We start from the raw sequence: 18545 nt of genomic DNA on the forward strand, positions 1-18545 counted from the left end.
TGCAGAGGCTAGACAAAATGTATGTAATGTATGAAGGCTGATTCAGTGTCAAAAAGCTTTAACAATATCACCATACAATCTCCTCAACATGGACGTTGTTGTAGTGGTAAAAGCTGCACTGTGGAGTTAAACCAATCCCTTGTCAAAATCTGAAACTACCATTTTCGAGCTAAACAAATTCATGCAAATGAACTTCTCTTAATATATAACATGTTCTGTTTTGGGGGGAGGGGTTTGTCTTTGTTGTCATTATATTTTGCTTTCAGGAGAGACAATGGGGAAGCATGGGTGGTGGGATACCAAGGGGGAAAAAAAGTTTTATTAGTGGGTTCTGAAATTGATTTAACACGTCAGGAAATGACATTTTTTATTTCCTTTAAGGAATAGGTGAAGCCAGATCAGAATACATCTAATGCAGTGAGGGTAGGTATATTTTGTGACAGTTTTCTTTCAACTATACCTCTCCAAATACATGTAGATGTACATATTTACTGGGTCATAATGTAAAATATATTTCTTACTGTCATGATGTAAACATTTGAAAATCACTGATTATGGCAGAGTAGTCCAAATTTAAAAGCTACTGCCACAGGGTTGTAAGGATTAAACAAGATTATAGATGTAAAATGGCTAGCCTAGGGTTGGCATTTTATTTTTGAAAGCTAGGATTGTTTCGGGATAAAACAGTGTTAATTCTAACTTCAAATCTCTATTCAAAGATATAAAAAACTTTTCTAAAAACTTACTGAGGTAAAATAAGAAATGCATTGCTTTCAAACAGTTTTTGGGTTCTAGCCATTATATCTTTTCTTCCAGTGACATTAACCATTTTAAGATTCCTTTGGAAGCCTGCTCTCATGTTCCTAAAATGCCCTGAAAGGCAAAGTTTAGTGACAGTCAAAGATCCATGCAATCTTTCTCCATTTTGTTTTCAAATGAAATAATTCTATAGCATGACAGCCAAGAGAAGAAAGGCTGGAAAAATATATGTTTTAAACGTCAAATATAGCCCCCTAAGACTTGTAAGCTAATTAAAGTTATAATCCATCATATTACCAAAATAGCAGACAATGATGCTCTTAGCATGGTAGTGAAATATGTCTTGGGCATCAAGATGTCTTCAGAGGTTTGCACTGTATACCTTTAAATGAATGAAAGCACCTTTGACTCCACAAATCCTACCACTATGATAACCAATGAAATTTAAAATACTAACATTTTTAATGATAACATCCTATACTAAAAGAAGAATTTAACAGAAGACTAAGTCCAAATGTGTATGATTTAGTAATTACATTGAAAATTACTGAATAAATACTGATCTGCTAAAAGTTACCAGGTTATACTACTCACTGATATACTATTATGATTAAATTCATAAGGCACACAATATGAGGAAAATACACATAATAATCAAGTAATCAGATATGAAGGAATCACTCAGAATGATGAATTATATTATTTCTAAGTCACCATATTATTAAAAAAAAAATCAAGGGAAACGGACTTTGGCCCAGTGGTTAGGACGTCCGTCTACCATATGGGAGGTCCGCGGTTCAAACCCCGGGCCTCCTTGACCTGTGTGGAGCTGGCCATGCGCAGCGCTGATGCGCGCAAGGAGTGCCGTGCCACGCAAGGGTGTCCCCCGCGTGGGGTAGCCCCACGCGCAAGGAATGCGCCCGTGAGGAAAGCCGCCCAGCGTGAAAAGAAAGAGCAGCCTGCCCAGGAATGGCGCTGCCCACACTTCCCGTGCCGCTGACGACAACAGAAGCGGACAAAGAAACAAGACGCAGCAAATAGACACCAAGAACAGACAACCAGGGGAGGGGGGGAAATCAAATAAATAAATAAATCTTTAAAAAAAAAAAAAAAATCAAAACATCAACACACTCGGATTCATATCAGATACAAAAGATGTTCATTATCACCACTATTATTCTGTATGGTTTCATATGAAATAGTACACACAATTAAACAAGATAAAAAATTAGGTATATACACTAAAACTGAAAAGTTAGTATAATCATTACTTGAATATGACAGTTTGTATATCTGAAACCCAAAGGGAATCAACTAAAAACATCTATCCAATCTGTAAGATAATTCAGTATGAGTAAGCACCAAACTAATACATGAACCACAAACTATCATATATATTAAAAAAACAAGTAGTTAGAACACATAATGAAGACTATAACCTTGTTTACAACAGATAGAAACCTAGGAATAAATTTAATAAATGTACAAGACCCATATAAAGGAAACATTGAAACATTCTTGAGGAACACAAAATTTAAACTCTTGGAAAGACACACCATATTCTTGTCCATTCTTCCTAAATTATTCTACAAATTTCATACAGTCCCCACAGACACAAAACAGAAAGAATGAGGGCAGGAGGATGAAATAAGCTAATTCTAAACATCATATGGAAAAACAAGCAAAAATACCTAGGACATTTCTGAAAAACAAAAACAAACAAAAAATTGCAAAGAAGGAACTTGCCTCAATAGGTATTAAGACATATTAGAAAGACACAATAATTAAAAGAGTATACTAAACAGAAAGATAAGTCAATAGAAAGAAGAAGCATTCTAAAGGAGAACTTTCTAAATATATCACAAAATTCAGGAGCCTTAAAAGAACTTTATAAATTTTAAAAATGAATGAATAGGACTTTCAGTGACCAAGATGATTCAAGGGTACTATTCTCTCACAGTATCTTTGCATAATAAGAAAAAATGTCACAGCTACCATCCTCTAAAATCAGAAAATGATTAAAGGATATCAGTAACTGAGCAAGAACTGAACCAAGAATATGTAACATAAAAATGGTAGAAGGGTGGAAGCGGATGTGGTTCAAGCGATTGGGTACCATCAAGGGTTCAATTCCCAAGGCATCCTGGTGAAGACAATCTGGCCCATGTGGCGAGATGGCCCAAGCTGAGTGCGTGCCCAAGCAGGAGTGCTGGCCTCTGCAGAGAGGTGGAGCAGCAAAATGACACAACAAAAAGAGACACAGAGGAGAGAAAATAAGAGATGCAGCAGACCAGGGAGCTGAGGTAGAGCAAGAGACTAAGCACCTCTCTCCCACTCCAGAAGGCCCCAGGATTGGTTCCTAGTGCTGCCTAAAGAGAAGACAAGTAGACACAGAGTAACACAGTGAATGGACACAGAGAGCAGACAAGGGGGGGGGGAGGGAGAGGGGGTGTGAATAAATAAACCTTTTTAAAAAAAATGGTAGGAGGAGCATGTGATAACCATGCTAGCCACTCCCCAAACTCATCCCTTGCAGAATGTGGAACTAACCTGTGCTAGCATTCTGGCCCTGTCATGCAGGGACTAAAGCAACCCCTTTATACATACTGGGGTGTACGTATGTCAGTGGGTAATCATAAACATCAATACGTCGTGTTGTATTTTTTGGTATTTAACTCCATTTTTTTACTTCTTACAGGTTCTAAAATGCAAATGCATAAAAACTAATGATAAATTTGTGGTTTTTGACATAGAATATATAAAGACAATGTGTAACAAGTACATCAAAAAGGGGGAAGGACAGGAGGATATAGAAGCAATTCATGTATATGCTGTTGAAGTTAAGTTGACATCAAATCAAACAAGACGTCATACATTCAGGATGTTATATTTAAACCCCAACACAACCATAAAGAAAACATCTGAAAAATATATACAGAAAGAAATCAGAAGGGACACAAAATGGTACCCTACTAAAAAATCAAATAAAATTAGTACACATTAGCAGAGAATTGAGGAATAGAAAGGGTATAAGACTTAGAAGACAAAAGAATAAATGGCAGAAGCCATGCATTGGCAGATGGACAAAAAAGCATGGCCCAACTACATGTTCTTTAGAAGAGACTCACCTTAAATTCAAAGACAAAAGCAGGTTGAATGTGAAGGACAGAAAATAATATATACCATATAAACTGTAACAAAAAGAGCTGTGGTAGCTACACTAATATAGATAAAATACAATTTAAGTCAAAACTGCTACAAGAGGGAAGTGGACTTGGCCCAGTGGTTAGGGTGTCGGTCTACCACATGGGAGGTCCGCGGTTCAAACCCAGGGCCTCCTTGACCCGTGTGCAGCTGGCCCATGTGCAGTGCTGATGCACGCAAGGAGTGCCCTGCCACGCAGGGGTGTCCCCCGTGCAGGGGAGCCCCACGCACAAGGAGTGCGCCCCATAAGGAGAGCTGACCAACGAGAAAGAAAGTGCAGCCTGCCCAAGAATGGTGCCACCCACATGGAGAGGTGACAACAAGATGACACAACAAAAAGGAACACAGATTCCCGTGCCACTGACGACAACAGAAGCGGACAAAGAAGAAGACACAGCAAAATAGACACAGAGAACAGACAACCGGGGGAGGGGCGGGGGGAAGGGGAGAGAAATAAATAAATCTTAAAAAACAAAACAAAACAAAAAAAACTGCTATAGGAGACAAAAAAAATGACACTATATACTAATAAAGGAGTAACTTCAAAAAAAGACATAACAATTATAAATACATATGCACTGAACAGTAGAACCCCAAAATACACAAAGCAAATACTGAAAAATTTGCAAGGAGAATTGGTAGGTTTTACGTTAACAGCAGCAGACTTCAACACTTTCAGTAATGAATAGAACATTTGGACAAATCAGTAAGGAAATAGAATAATCAAACAATATTACAACAACTACTAGCCTTAACTGATATATATAAAATACTCCACTTAACAACAGCAGAATACACATTCTTTGCTAGTGCAAAAATTTGTCATTCTTCAGAAGAGACCATTTGTTAGGCCACAAAACAAGTCTCAATACATTTAAAAATAATGAAATAATACAATGTTATCTTCTCCAACCAAAATGGACTGTAGTTAGAAATCAACAGGAAATGGACTTTGGCCCAGTGGTTAGGGCGTCCGTCTACCATATGGGAGGTCTGCGGTTCAAACCCCGGGCCTCCTTGACCCGTGTGGAGCTGGCCATGCGCAGCGCTGATGCGCGCAAGGAGTGCCGTGCCACGCAAGGGTGTCCCCCGCGTGGGGGAGCCCCACGCGCAAGGAGTGTGCCCGTGAGGAGAGCCGCCCAGCGTGAAAAGAAAGAGCAGCCTGCCCAGGAATGGCGCCGCCCACACTTCCCGTACCGCTGACGACAACAGAAGCGGACAAAGAAACAAGACGCAGCAAATAGACACCAAGAACAGACAACCAGGGGAGGGGGGGGAATTAAATAAATAAATAAATCTTTAAAAAAAAAAAAAAAGAAAGAAATCAACAGAGGGAGAACTGGAAAATTCATAAATATATGGAAATTAAAGAACACACTCTTCAAAAACCAATGAGTTAAAGAGAAATCACAATGGAAATTAGGAAAAATCTCAAGGCAAATGAAAAAAAGAATACAACATAACAAAATACATGAGCTACAGCAAAGACACCACTAAGAGTAAACTTGTAACTCTAAAATGCTTATATTAATAAAAAAGAAAGTTTTCAAATCAGAGACCTAACCTCATAACTGAAGTATCTTAGAAAGAGGAGCAAACTAAACCGAAAGCAAACAGAGGGAGGGATATAACAAAGATCAGAGCAAAGATAAATGAAAACAGAGATTAAAAAACTAGAGAGAATCAACAAAATCAAAAGTTCGTTGTTTGAAAAGCATAAATCAACAAACCTTTAGCTAGACTGACAGATAAAAAGAGAGAACACAAATAAATAAAATCAGAAATGAAAGGAAGAGCATTACTACTAAACCCCAGAAATAAAGAAGATTATAAGAGGACTCTATGAATGGTAAACCAGTAAGTCAGATAATCTAGATGAAATGTACAAGGAACAAGACAAAGATGTCCACTGTCACCACTATTATTCAACATTATACTGTAAATTCTGGCTACAGCAACTGGGCAAGAAAAGAAACAAAAGGAGACTTAACTGAGAAGGAAGAGGTAAAACTTTCCCTCTTTGTAGATTACATGATCCTATATACAGGGGAAAAAACAACAACACTAGAGCTAATAAATGAATTTAGCAAAGTGGTGCGGTACAAGATCAACACACAAATATCAGTACTATTTCTATACACAAGTAATGAACAATCTGAAGAGGAAATCAAGAAAACAATTTCATTTACAACAGCAACTATAAGAATCAAATATCTAGGAAAAAATCTAAAGAATGTAAAGAACTTGTACATGGAAAAGTGACAAAACATTGCTGTAAGAAATCAAAGAAGAGCTAATTAAACAGAGGGATATTCCATGATTGTGGATAGAAGACTAATAATTAAGATATGAATTCTACTCAATTAATTACAAATTCCGTGCAATCCCAATCAAACTTTCAACAGCTTTCTTTGCAGAATTTACAGTAAAGTCAATTGTCAAATCTATATGGATAGGTTAAGTAGCCCCAAATAGTCAAAACCATCTTGAAAGAAAAGAACAAAACTGGAGGACTCAACCTCCCGATTTAAAAAATCATTACAGGGGAGCGGATATGGTTCAAGTAGTTGAGCGCCTGCTTCCCACAAGGGAGGTCCAAGGTTAGGTCTCCAGTACTTCCTAAAAACAAAGAAATGAACAACAAGCAAACAAAAAAACCAACTCAGGGGATCCAATGTGACTCGGTGGTTGAGCACTGGTTTCCCACACACAGGTCTGGGATTCGATGGTTCAATCCCCAACCCTGGTACTTAAAAATATATATATATTACAAAACTACAGTAACCAAAATAACATGGTGCTAGAATAAAGACAGACATGTAGACCTATGGAACTGAATGACAGTAAAAACACAGACCATCACATATATTATGGCCGGTTGTATTTATTTATTTTTAGGAGGTACCAGGAATTTAACCCAGGACCTCATACAAAGAAAGCGCTCAACCACTGAGCTATACCACTCCTGCCAAATGAATTTTGACAAGGGTGCCAAGTCCACTCAGTGGGGAAAGAATAGTCTCTTTAACAAATGGTACTGGGAAAACTGGATATCCATATGAAAAAGAACAAAGGTGGATACCTATCTTATACCATATACAAAAATTAACTCAAAATGGATCAAAGATCTCATTAAAAGAAACAAAATCTAAAACTCCTAGTGTTTACCTTGGTTTCTTAGAATGAGCAACAAAGGCAAAAACTGATCAGTGAAATTTCAACAAAATTTTTAAAAATTTTTGTATATTAAAGGACTTTATCATAAAAGGTAAAAGACAACCTACAGAATGGGGAAAAATATTTATAACCACAAAACTGATAAGGGTATAATATCTAGAATATACAAAGAAATCCTACAACAAAAAAAATGAACAACCTAATTTTGCATGAGCAACAAGGACAAACAGATCAATGAGACTTCAACAAAATTAAAAACCTTTGCATATTAAAGGCGTTTATTATAAAAGTACAAAGACAACCTATAGAATGGGGGGAAATATCTGGAAACCACATAACTGATAAGGATTTAATATCCAGAATACACAAAGAAATCTTACAACTTAACAACAAAAAGACAAACAATCCAATTTAAAAATGGGCAAAAGATAAGTTGAATAGACATTTCTCCAAAGAAGATATACAGATTATCAGAAAGTACAAGAACAGATGCTCAACATCATTAGCCATTAGGGAACATAATGAGATACCGTCCCACACCCACTAGAAAGGCTGCTATTGGTGGCGGACTTGGACCAGTGGTTAGGGCATCCTACCACATGGGATGTCCACGGTTCAAACTCCGGGCCTCCTTGACCCGTGTGCAGGTGGTCCATGAGCAGTGCTGATGCATGCAAGGAGTGCCCTGCCACGCAAGGGTGTCCCGCTTAGGGGAGCCCCACACGTAAGGAGTGCGCCCCGTAAGGAGAGCCGCCCGGCATGATAGAAAGTGCAGCCTGCCCAGGAATGGTGCCACACACGTGGAGAGCTGACACAACAAGATGACGCAACAAAAGGAAACAGATTCCTGTGCCACTGACAATAAGAGGAGCGGACAAAGAAGACACAGCAAACAGACACAGAGAACAGACAACTGGGGTGGGGGGGGAAGGGGAGAGAAATTAAAAAAAAAAAAAAGGTTGCTATTCAAAAAATGGGAGAACAAATGCTGCCTCTGTGGAAAACAGTTTGTAGTTTCTCAGAAAGTACAGAATTACCCTATTACCTGGCAATCTCACTTCATGTTATACACCCAAAAGAACTGAAAACAGGTTCTTGAAAAGATATTTGCACACCAATGCTCATAGTGGAATTATTCACACTTGTCAATAGATGGAAGCAACCTAAGTGTCTATAAACTGATAATATGTTTATAAATGGATAAATAACATGTCCTATATGCATACAATGGAATACCAGACAGTCATAAAAAGGAATGGAGTTGTAACACATGCAACAACATGGATGAACCTTTAAGACAGCATGTTGAGTGAAATAAGTCAGGCACATAAGAACAATACTGGGAAGCAGACGTGGTTCAACTGATAGAGCGTCCGCCTACCATATGGGAGGGTCCAGGGTTCAATACCCAAGGCCTCCTGACCCGTGTGGTGAGCTGGCCCACACACACAGTTGCTGCACTCAAGGAGTGCCTTGCCATGCAGGGACGCCCCTGTGTGGGGATGCCCCACATGCAAGTAGTGCACCCTGTGTGAAAAAAGTGCAGCCCACCCAGAAGAGGTGCCACAAACATGGAGAGCTAATGCAGCAAGATGATGCAACAAAAAAGAGACACAGTTTCCCAGTGCCACCAAGGGTGCAAGCAGACATGAAGTGGACACAGAGCAGACAATGGGGGGGGGGGATAAAACAAATCTTTAAAGAAAAAAAAAAGAATAATACTGTATTACCTCACTGATACAAAATAATTAAAACTAGCAAATTCATAGCCATAAACTAGAATATAGGTTACCTGGGCCTGGGGTGAGGGTGAGGAATGGGGAGTTGATGTTTAATTGGTACACGGTTTCTGTTTCAGATGATGGAGAAGTTTTGGCAAACATATGATAATGATGGTATCACAACAGTGTGCAACAGAATGAACAACACTAAACTGTATATTTTAAAGTGGTTAAAATGGGAAATTTTACAAGGTTTAAATGTTAGCAGATTAAATATTTTAAAATACCATAAAATTGTACAATACAGTGAGCCCAAATGAAATTAGGACCAATTATAATATTATTTCATCATTTGTAACGAATACAAAAATGCAAAGTGTTAATGATAGGGAAAACTGCATTATGCATGGGGGTCTGGATATATGGCAATTCTGAACTTTCTACATGATTTTCCTGTAAAATTACAACTTCTCTAATAAAATAATTTTTAAAAAGTATATGATCATACTATACATACACACAACATCACAAAAAAGAGGGAAAAATATTTGAAACACATCAAAACTAAAAGAACTTTTAATTGAGTAAAGAACTTTTACAAATAAAAATTATATAAATAAGAATAAGAAAGAATAAGGGATACATGGGAGGAGGTTTACCCGCACATACATATAAGGCATATAAATGTGTTCAACTGTTCGTGGGGCACTGTCACGGTGGGTGGAATGCCATATAATAACCAAAAGAGTATCAAATTCCCATCCTGGGAAGCTCTGCCACATTCTATAATGGAACAACAAGAATCCCCTGAGTACAGGGGCAATAGTGGAGGATGATCCACTGATGGGCCATTAAATTTGATGACTGTACTTATGAACCTTTATTCTTGAAATTGAAACTTAGTCTAGTATTACAGGGTGCCTAAGAGTTACCTTGTGAGAGCCTCCTTGTTGCTCAAATGTGGCCTAAGCTGAACTCAGCATATAAATGCATTACCTTCCACCCAGTGTGGGACATGACTCCCACGGATGAGCCTCCCTGGCACTGAGTGATTACTACCAAGTACCAACTAGCAATGCAACTGGAAAAAGACCTTGAAAAAGGGGGGAAAAGGTAAAGACAAATGAGTTTATATGGCTAAGAGACTTCAAAGTGACTCAGAAAGTCATTCCAGAAGTTATGCTTATATATGTCTCAGCAGGATCTCATTGACTGCCAAGGTAAATACTACCTCAAATAGTGGAGCTTGTGAAGGCTGTAGAGACATGCAGACACTATATTAAGAGCAGATTGCTCAGGAGATTGATGCCTTGGCAGAGGGCCCTACTTTGGAATTTATGCTCCCCCATGTGACAAGAGATGGATTCAGCTGTGGTTTCCCTAAATATGGCTCTTCTGAACCTTCTAGTTGAACCTATAATTAGTGCCAGGGTTGGCAGGTTTATGTCCAAAAGACTTAAATCTTTGGGCTGTCCATGTGCCAGCTGCACCCTCAATCTCAAGAGAGTTGCAACACCTGCTCTCCAGTTCATTGGACTCCCCCAGGACAACTAACAAGGAGATGATGATGGACAATGATCAACCCAAGAACCGGGAGAGCCTACAACCGCAAGCAAGAGAGTTCCATCAAACTGCTCCATGAGCTCGAAGCCAACCCTCAATTAGAGGTGGAGTGGGCATCACCATCCCAGAATCCTCAAGATTGGGGAATTAACTATGGAGTAAAGCAGACTTACTGGTATTCTACTATAGACTTATTGTGATTCTAGCAATGGAAGAAATTATACCATTGATGTGGAGGCAGTGGACCACTGGAGGGAGAAACAGGTATAATATGGACACATTTTTGGGACTTGGGAATTGTCCTGAATGACACTGTAATGATAGATACAGGCCATTATATATCTTTCCATAACCTACAAAATTGTGCAGGAGAGTGTAAACTACAATGTAAACTATAATCCATGCTTAGTGGCAATGCTTCAAAATGTGTTCACAACTGTAACAAATGTACCACACTAATGAAGAATATTGTTAATGTGCAAAAATGTGGGAAATGTAGGGAGTGGGCATATGGGAATCCCCTATATTTTTATGTAACATTTCTGTAATCTAAGTATCTTTTTACAAAAATAAAATTAAAATAAAAAAAAAAAAGAATAAGGAAGAATTCAGAACAAAAATGTGTAAAAAAACAGGAGCAAGTAATATATAGAAAAGGAAAAGTGGTCCTAAATTCAAAGAAATATGTTCAGAGAAGTGCTGATGCAGCAAGATGACACAACAAAAAGAGACACAAGATTCCCAGTGCTGCTGACAAGAATGCAGGTAGACACAGAAGAACATGTAGCAAATGGACACAGAGAGCAGATGGGGGCGTGGGGTAGATAAAAATAAATAATTTTTTTTTTCTTTAAGAAATATGTTCAATGTTACTTATAATGAAATACTGCATCTATACTTTTTTTTTTCCCAATAACAAATGACATTTTATTATTCAAATTATCTTGTCGTGTCAATGCTAATGTGTGCATCTATACTGACATACTGTTTTCTCACCCATCAGATTGGCGAAAAAATCAAAATGTTTGATTTCCACCATCAGTATACTTTCATGCATTGATGCATGAAAATTTCTCTGAGGTAAAATTTATCAATATTATAAATTCACATATCATTTCACCCAGCGATTCTGCTTCAAGCAATTTATTGCAGAAATATACTCCACATATTTTTTATTGCATCATTTTATGTTAAAGCAGAAAACTTTAAACAAATTATATGCCCATCAGTAGAAATCTTTTTAAATAAACGCAGCAGAGCCATACAATGCTGAATGAGGAAGACCTTGGGAAGAGTTCCAAAATATGTAAACTGGAAAAAGGAAATTAGCAGACAATAAGGAATTGAACCATTTGTGTTGAAACACACACACACACACACATTTTATTATATATGGCTTATGGATAAAATGTTTCTGGAAGAAAACAAAATACCAGATAAAGAGAAAAAACAGAATACATTTTTGCTTGCTTATGTATAGAATGCTTTTGGAAGAATACATAAGAAACAGGTAAGGGGAACTGAGCAGATGGAGGAAAAGTGCCAGAAGGATATGAATATGTATAAAAATGTAAACCAATAAAATGAGCACCTACTAACAAGACAAAGCCAACCCATATTTAGAAATCAAATTTTCATTATGATTACCTACAGAAAGAAAATGAAAGCCAAACTGATAGAAACTGTAACTACAAGACATGATTCTCTGTATATGAAAGAAAGAGTTAATTTGAGGTTTTAGAGGTAAAGAGAATTTTATTCCTTAGCTATTCTTAGAAGTTAAAGGCAAACTGGAAATGCTTTAAAAACAAATAAGCAAAAAACAATGAAATTAATAAATTTTTTAAATTTAAATTTAAGTAATTAAAATAAAATACAACCAAATGGGGCCAATAACGAATATTTCTAATCTATTACCTCAGTGGATATGAACAATACATACTAGGGGTTAATAAAACTGTTATCTCAAGGACATCCCTTATGTAAGCTTAAATAAGGTTGTACTTTTCCTATTTATTCCACAGTGACTCTCTTTCTAATAATGGCTAAGGTCCTTTCCTTGACATATCTACATTATATATAATTATAATAGCATGTTTTCTATTCAAAATTGTCATCTTATTATCAGTCACATAGATGGAGTTATAACCATCCCAAATCCATGTACTATACTAATTCATGTCATTACAATTTTGATAAAAGAAGAGGATCAGAAGAGGTAGAAAAATGTCAATTTAAACATTTTGACAATTTACAAAACACTCAGCAGAAGCAGTAGTATGGAAAACGCTACTGAAAGATACTAATAGTGATTACTTTAAAATTTTAGCAGATGTGGCTCAAGTGACTGGGCTCCTGCCCACCACCCGGGAGGTCCATGGTTCAGTTCCTGGTGCCTCCTTAAGAAGACAGCAAGCTGGTGTGACAGGCAGGTTCAGCAAGCTGACACAACAAAATTACGCAAAAAGGCACACAAGAAGAAAAACATAATGAGAGATACAAAAAAGCAGGGAGCAGAGGTTCCCGGTGCCTCCTAAAAAAGAACGAGCAGGATGGTGAACTGGCACAACGGGCAGGCGTGGCAAGCTGAAGTGAGAAGATGATGTAACAAGAGGCACAAAAGGAAAAACCTAACAAGAGACACAACAAAGCAGGGAACGGAGTTGGCTTAAGCGATTAGGCGCTTCCCTCCCACATCAGAGATCCTGGGTTTGGTTCCTGATGCCTCCTAAAGAAACAAAGAAGATGAACAGACACAGCAAGTGCAAACAATGAGGGGGTGGGAAAAGATAAATAAAATAAATCTTAAAAAAAAATTTTTCAAGCTGAATATGCAGAGCAATTTTAACTATCTATTGCAACAGTAGTTTCAACTACTAATCTCAAAAAATATAAACAGAGCAATGAAAAAGAAATTTGGACAGCTCTACGTATAACTTACTAGTAAGAATGAGGATGTGTGCCAGAGGTGAGACACTGAACTCAGAACACGTGCACCTTACCTTTTTCTGAAGAACATTAACCTTCCGTTCCTTCACATCCAGCATATCCTTGAGGTCATGTATCTCTCCTGCTTGTGTCCCTTTCTCCTCAGCCATTTCCTGAATTTGTTTTGTCTTTTTATTTAGCATGGTTTCCTTCTCTTCCAAACGCAATCGGAGAGCATCCACCTAAGAATGTAAGATTTTTGCAAAGGGTTAATTGAAAAGAAAGAAATTAATTTCTTCCAAATAGATGTCTACAGTTGCCCAAATGACAGTTATATAATAAATCTTTCATTAAATACCTCTCTGAATGTTATTATTACCATTTAGAATAACAATAAACTTAAACTCTGTGGGCATTTTACAATAATAAAATTTACTAAAACAAATAGATCTGAAACAAGGGGCTAAAATGGAGTATTGTTATAAAGAGTTTGAGCTGTCTATTTCTACAGAAGTAGTATACTCTCATATTTTATGTGTACCTGGAAGGTTTATCAAAACACAGATTTTCACACCCAGCATAAAAGTTTCTGGAGAACTAGCATTTCTAATCAGTTTCCAAATGATGCTACACTACTATAAAAAATCTAAAATTAGAAAGAAAATCATAACCATCACCAAACATGACACCTGCTGTATCAGATAATAAAATCTAGCCCTAGAGTATGATGCTTCTATTGCACAGAACTCAATAATGCATGTAGATACCTGGATGAGGCAAAGGAAGACCTATGATTGGACCCCAAGATAAGTCAGCCAAAATAATTAGGTAATTATCAAATTAGATAGTTTATCCCTGAAATTTAAAACCTTTCATTAGACATAACTTCAAAATAACTAGAATTCTAATGACAGTATTCACTTTTAAAATCTATTAACATCCAATTCCATTAAACTTTTAGTATCCCTGCAAAGTCTAATATTTTTAACTTTTGGTTTTTCACGAAAGTGTAGTAATTCAAATATTTACACATTTGCCAAAAGCAAATTAGAGAGATGGATTTCTTTCACCTGAGACAGTGGTATCCAACAGCAATATAATGTGAGTCATATATCCAAGCACATATGTAATTTTAAGTTCTCTTGTAGTCACATTAAAAGTAAAAAATAGGTAAAAAGTAATTTTAATAATGTATTTTATTTAACCCAATATTCTCATTTCAACATGCAATATGTATAAAAAATTAATGAGCTATATTTTACATTTTTCCCCATACTAAGTCTTCAGAGTCTACTGTATATTTTATATTTACATCACATCTTAATATGGACAAGCCACATTTTCAAATGCTCAATAACCACGTGTCCAATGACTACCATAAAGGACAGTGTAAATCTAATAGCTCAAGTGTGTTTTAATAAATGTTTCTATGTAACTTGCCCTATATTATTTTTCCTCTTCATCTATGAACTCATAAAGAAAAATATATAGATAATACGGGTAATATAACTCACATTTAGAATACAGCAAAACCCTCAGGAAAGATCTAATTATATCTAAATTACAAGGAATCTGTGTGAATGGTGGTACCCACTTGTCAATATGTATGATGGAAAATTTCATAGAACAGCCTTATTTGAGACTACTATAGTTAAATCAATTAAGTACTTACAAATTATGCTGAACTATGTTGGAAAGGAAAAATATGTAGATAAATTGAATTTCATGCTGTTAAGCTACATTTCTACCAACTACTTCTATGCCACCAGTCTCATCAAATCAGAATTTAGGGGAGCAATCGTTTTAGGTCCCATTTATAATTCTTAACCACTCAAGTCTACCATGCTGCCTCAATAATGACTCTTTCACCCCTAATTTGTTGCTATTATAATTTTATAAATCACACATTAACCTTATTATCTTCTAGAAAAGTCTACCTAAGAACACTCAAATTATTTTTCAAAATCTTTTTTCTGAATCACAAACTATTTTTCCTTTCTCCTACTCTTTACTAAATCTCCTTTTTGTCCAAAGCACAACCTCTGATCTATAAAATCACCTCTATTTTGTCATTCATCTCTATTCTGATTTTACTTGTTTTTCTCCCAACCTGAGCAATCATTTCGAAGACGGCCTCACTTCATCTTTTAGAGAAAAAATAACATATCTACTTCATAAATCTTTATTTCTATACAAAATAATTTTCTTCATTCTACCCCCATACTACTGAACCTTCCTGCATGTGGCCATGTATATGCTTGCCAATCATATACAGAGTATATTAAAAATCCTCAAGGTTCTAAACTCAGGCATTGTATTTTCTCCCTGTGTAAGATTTCCCACGCTCCCATGGCTACTTGGGAAACTGGGACTTAAAACGGGATAAAAAGTCCAAGGTCTCATGGCTATAAATAAATAACAGAGTAAGGATTTAAACTTAAGTAGTCTGTCTGCAGATCCTATATCTTAAACCACTCAATCTATAATAAAGCCTTCCTCCCAATCTATAACATGATATTCAGGCCCTTCATAATCTGATGGTCCCAAACTACCATCACTGCCTTATTTTTTTCTATATATTTTCTCCCTATATCACTTGTTTCCATTATATATGCAGACTATGAAAACTTAATAACAAATCATCAATTTAAAAATAGGCAAAATATATGAACAACACCTTCATCAAAGAAGATATATAGGGAAACGGACTTTGGCCCAGTGGTTAGGGCGTCCGTCTACCACATGGGAGGTCCACGGTTCAAACCCCGGGCCTCCTTGACCCGTGTGGAGCTGGCCATGCGCAGTGCTGATGCGCGCAAGGAGTGCCGTGCCACGCAGGGGTGTCCCCCGCGTAGGGGAGCCCCACGTGCAAGGAGTGCACCCCGTAAGGAGAGCCGCCCAGCATGAAAAGAAAGTGCAGCCTGCCCAGGAATGGCGCCGCCCACACTTCCCGTGCCGCTGATGACAACAGAAGCGGACAAAGAAACAAGACACAGCAAATAGACACCAAGAACAGACAACCAGGGGAGGGGGGGGAATTAAATAAATCAATCAATCTTTAAAAAAAAAAAAAAAAAAGAAGATATATAGATAAGTGAGCACATGACACAACATCATTAGTCATTATGGAAATACAAATTAAATACACAACAAGATACCACTACACACTATTAAAATGGTTAATTAAAAAAAAAAATCTGACCATACCAAGTATTGACAATTATGTGGAAAATTAACTCATAGTGTGATGGTAGGAATGTAAAATGGTACAACCATTTTGGAAACCAGTCTGGCAATTCCTTAAAAAGTTAATCATACATACACCTACAATATGATCCAGTCATTTAACTCCTAGGTTACCCAGAGAATGAATGCATAGGACATATAAAAGCTTGCATACAAATACTCATAGCATCTGTATTTAATAATAGCCCAAAATTGGGAACAACAAAAATGTCCATCAACAGTTGAATGGATAAACAAACTATGATATATCCATACAATGGAACACTAGTCAGCAATAAAGAAAAAAGAACAATCTTTCTATTTTTGTGTTTTTCATTTTCTTTTTATGTTTCTTTTTATGTTAGGAATGAACTACTGATACATGCTATAATGTGGCTATATCGCAAAATGAAGTACTGATAAATCCTATAACATAGATGTCTCTCAAAATAATTATCCTGAGTAAAAACAAGACAGTCAAAAAAGGGTACATAATGCATGATTCCATTTATATAAAACTCTAGGAAATGCAAACTTAATTACAGTGACAGAAAGCAGACCAATGCTTACCTGGGATTGAGGCGTGTGTGTGTGTGTGTGTGTGTGTGTGTTGGGAAACTCAGGAAGAAGCAGAAACAGGATTACAAAAGCATACAAGTACACTTTTAAGAGTGATCAATAATGCTATCTTCACTATGGTATTGGCTTCAAGATATAAAGATGTCAAAATTATTGTGCACTTTAAATATGCACAACTTATTTTATGTCCATAAAGTTGATTATAAAAAAAAGAAAGGAAAAATAACATGACAGCATGTTCATTAATGTAGGAATAAACCAATAGACCACTGAATCAGAAATGGAAGTCCAACAGACTCCCACCCAAAGGGATCCATACATATATCAAACAGAGATGACACTGTAAATCAGCAAGGAAAAGACAGACTACTCAATAAATCATTTTTAGACAATTAGTTACCCATGGGAGGGGGAACTGGTCTCTAAGTCATATATCACACAAAAAAAATGATTTCTGGGTGAAGTAAAGATCTATAGATGAGAAGTAAATCTTTAAAACTTTAAGAAGGAAATATAGGCGAACAACTTTAAGACAGTGAGGTATGGAAGGATATGTTTTTAAAAGTCAAAAAGGGATACATTATAAAGGAAAAATAACAGTAAATCCAAATACGTTAAATTTTAAATCTTCTGCACATCCAGATACCATTTTAAAATGCTTATTATTTTATCTATATAGTTATATGGCTGAAATATTTCTTAGTATAAAAATAATTCTAGGAAGTGGATGTGGCTCAACCACTTGCATGCCTGCCTACTAAATGGGAGGTCCCAGGTTCAGGTTCTGGTGCCTCCCAAAAGATGAGCAGACTCCACCCCTGCTACAACGCACTAAACGCCACCCTGGCCACAATGAGCAGATGCCAAAACCCAGCAGACATTGCAGCCCACAGGGAGTGGATGTGGCTCAGGCCACTGGGCACCCACTTCTCATTTGGGAGGTCCCGGGTTCAGTTCCCGGTGCCTCCTGGAGAACGCGATCAAATAATGAGCAGACAGATGAGAGAACCATCTGCAGGAGGGGGGTAAATAAAAGAAAAATAATGAAGTAAATAAACAAATATTTTTTTAAAAGATTCTAAGAAGTAGATTTATATTTGCTTTTGAAAAATGTGGATATTGTGTGAAGTGGCCAAAATCAAATATGACCCAATAATCAAGTTCAAGTCTCCAAATTTAAGATTATTTATAATTGCTCCCCAAAACTGAAATACTTAGGTATAAATCTAACAAAACATGGAGAGAATCTGTACACTGAAAATTACAAAATACTGATGAAACAAAGGTCTAAATAAAAAAGTTCTTCCCTTGAACACTATGTGAATTGTAAACTATGAGTTAATATGTATCAAGTTGGCCAGTCTAATATTTTCATCAAGGTCAAGGAAA

The 18545-nt window shown here is 36.7% G+C and overlaps 1 protein-coding gene across 24 annotated transcripts in view; it reads right to left on the bottom strand.

The window, feature by feature from the left end:
• ERC1 (ELKS/RAB6-interacting/CAST family member 1) overlaps positions 1-18545 on the bottom strand; it is a 661999-nt gene that overhangs the window by 451649 nt on the left and 191805 nt on the right. For all 24 annotated transcript variants that reach the window (XR_011646640.1, XR_011646637.1, XR_011646639.1 and 21 more), the window contains one exon: positions 13427-13594. Coding sequence is in view for 17 of the 24 variants with exons in the window: in XM_058282535.2 (XP_058138518.1) it covers positions 13427-13594 (168 nt within the window). In the remaining 7 variants the exon portion in view is untranslated. The remainder of the gene's footprint in view (positions 1-13426; positions 13595-18545) is intronic.

Source organism: Dasypus novemcinctus, chromosome 20 (genome assembly GCF_030445035.2).
Source record: "Dasypus novemcinctus isolate mDasNov1 chromosome 20, mDasNov1.1.hap2, whole genome shotgun sequence".
In the NCBI taxonomy this organism is placed as follows: Eukaryota; Metazoa; Chordata; class Mammalia; order Cingulata; family Dasypodidae; genus Dasypus; species Dasypus novemcinctus.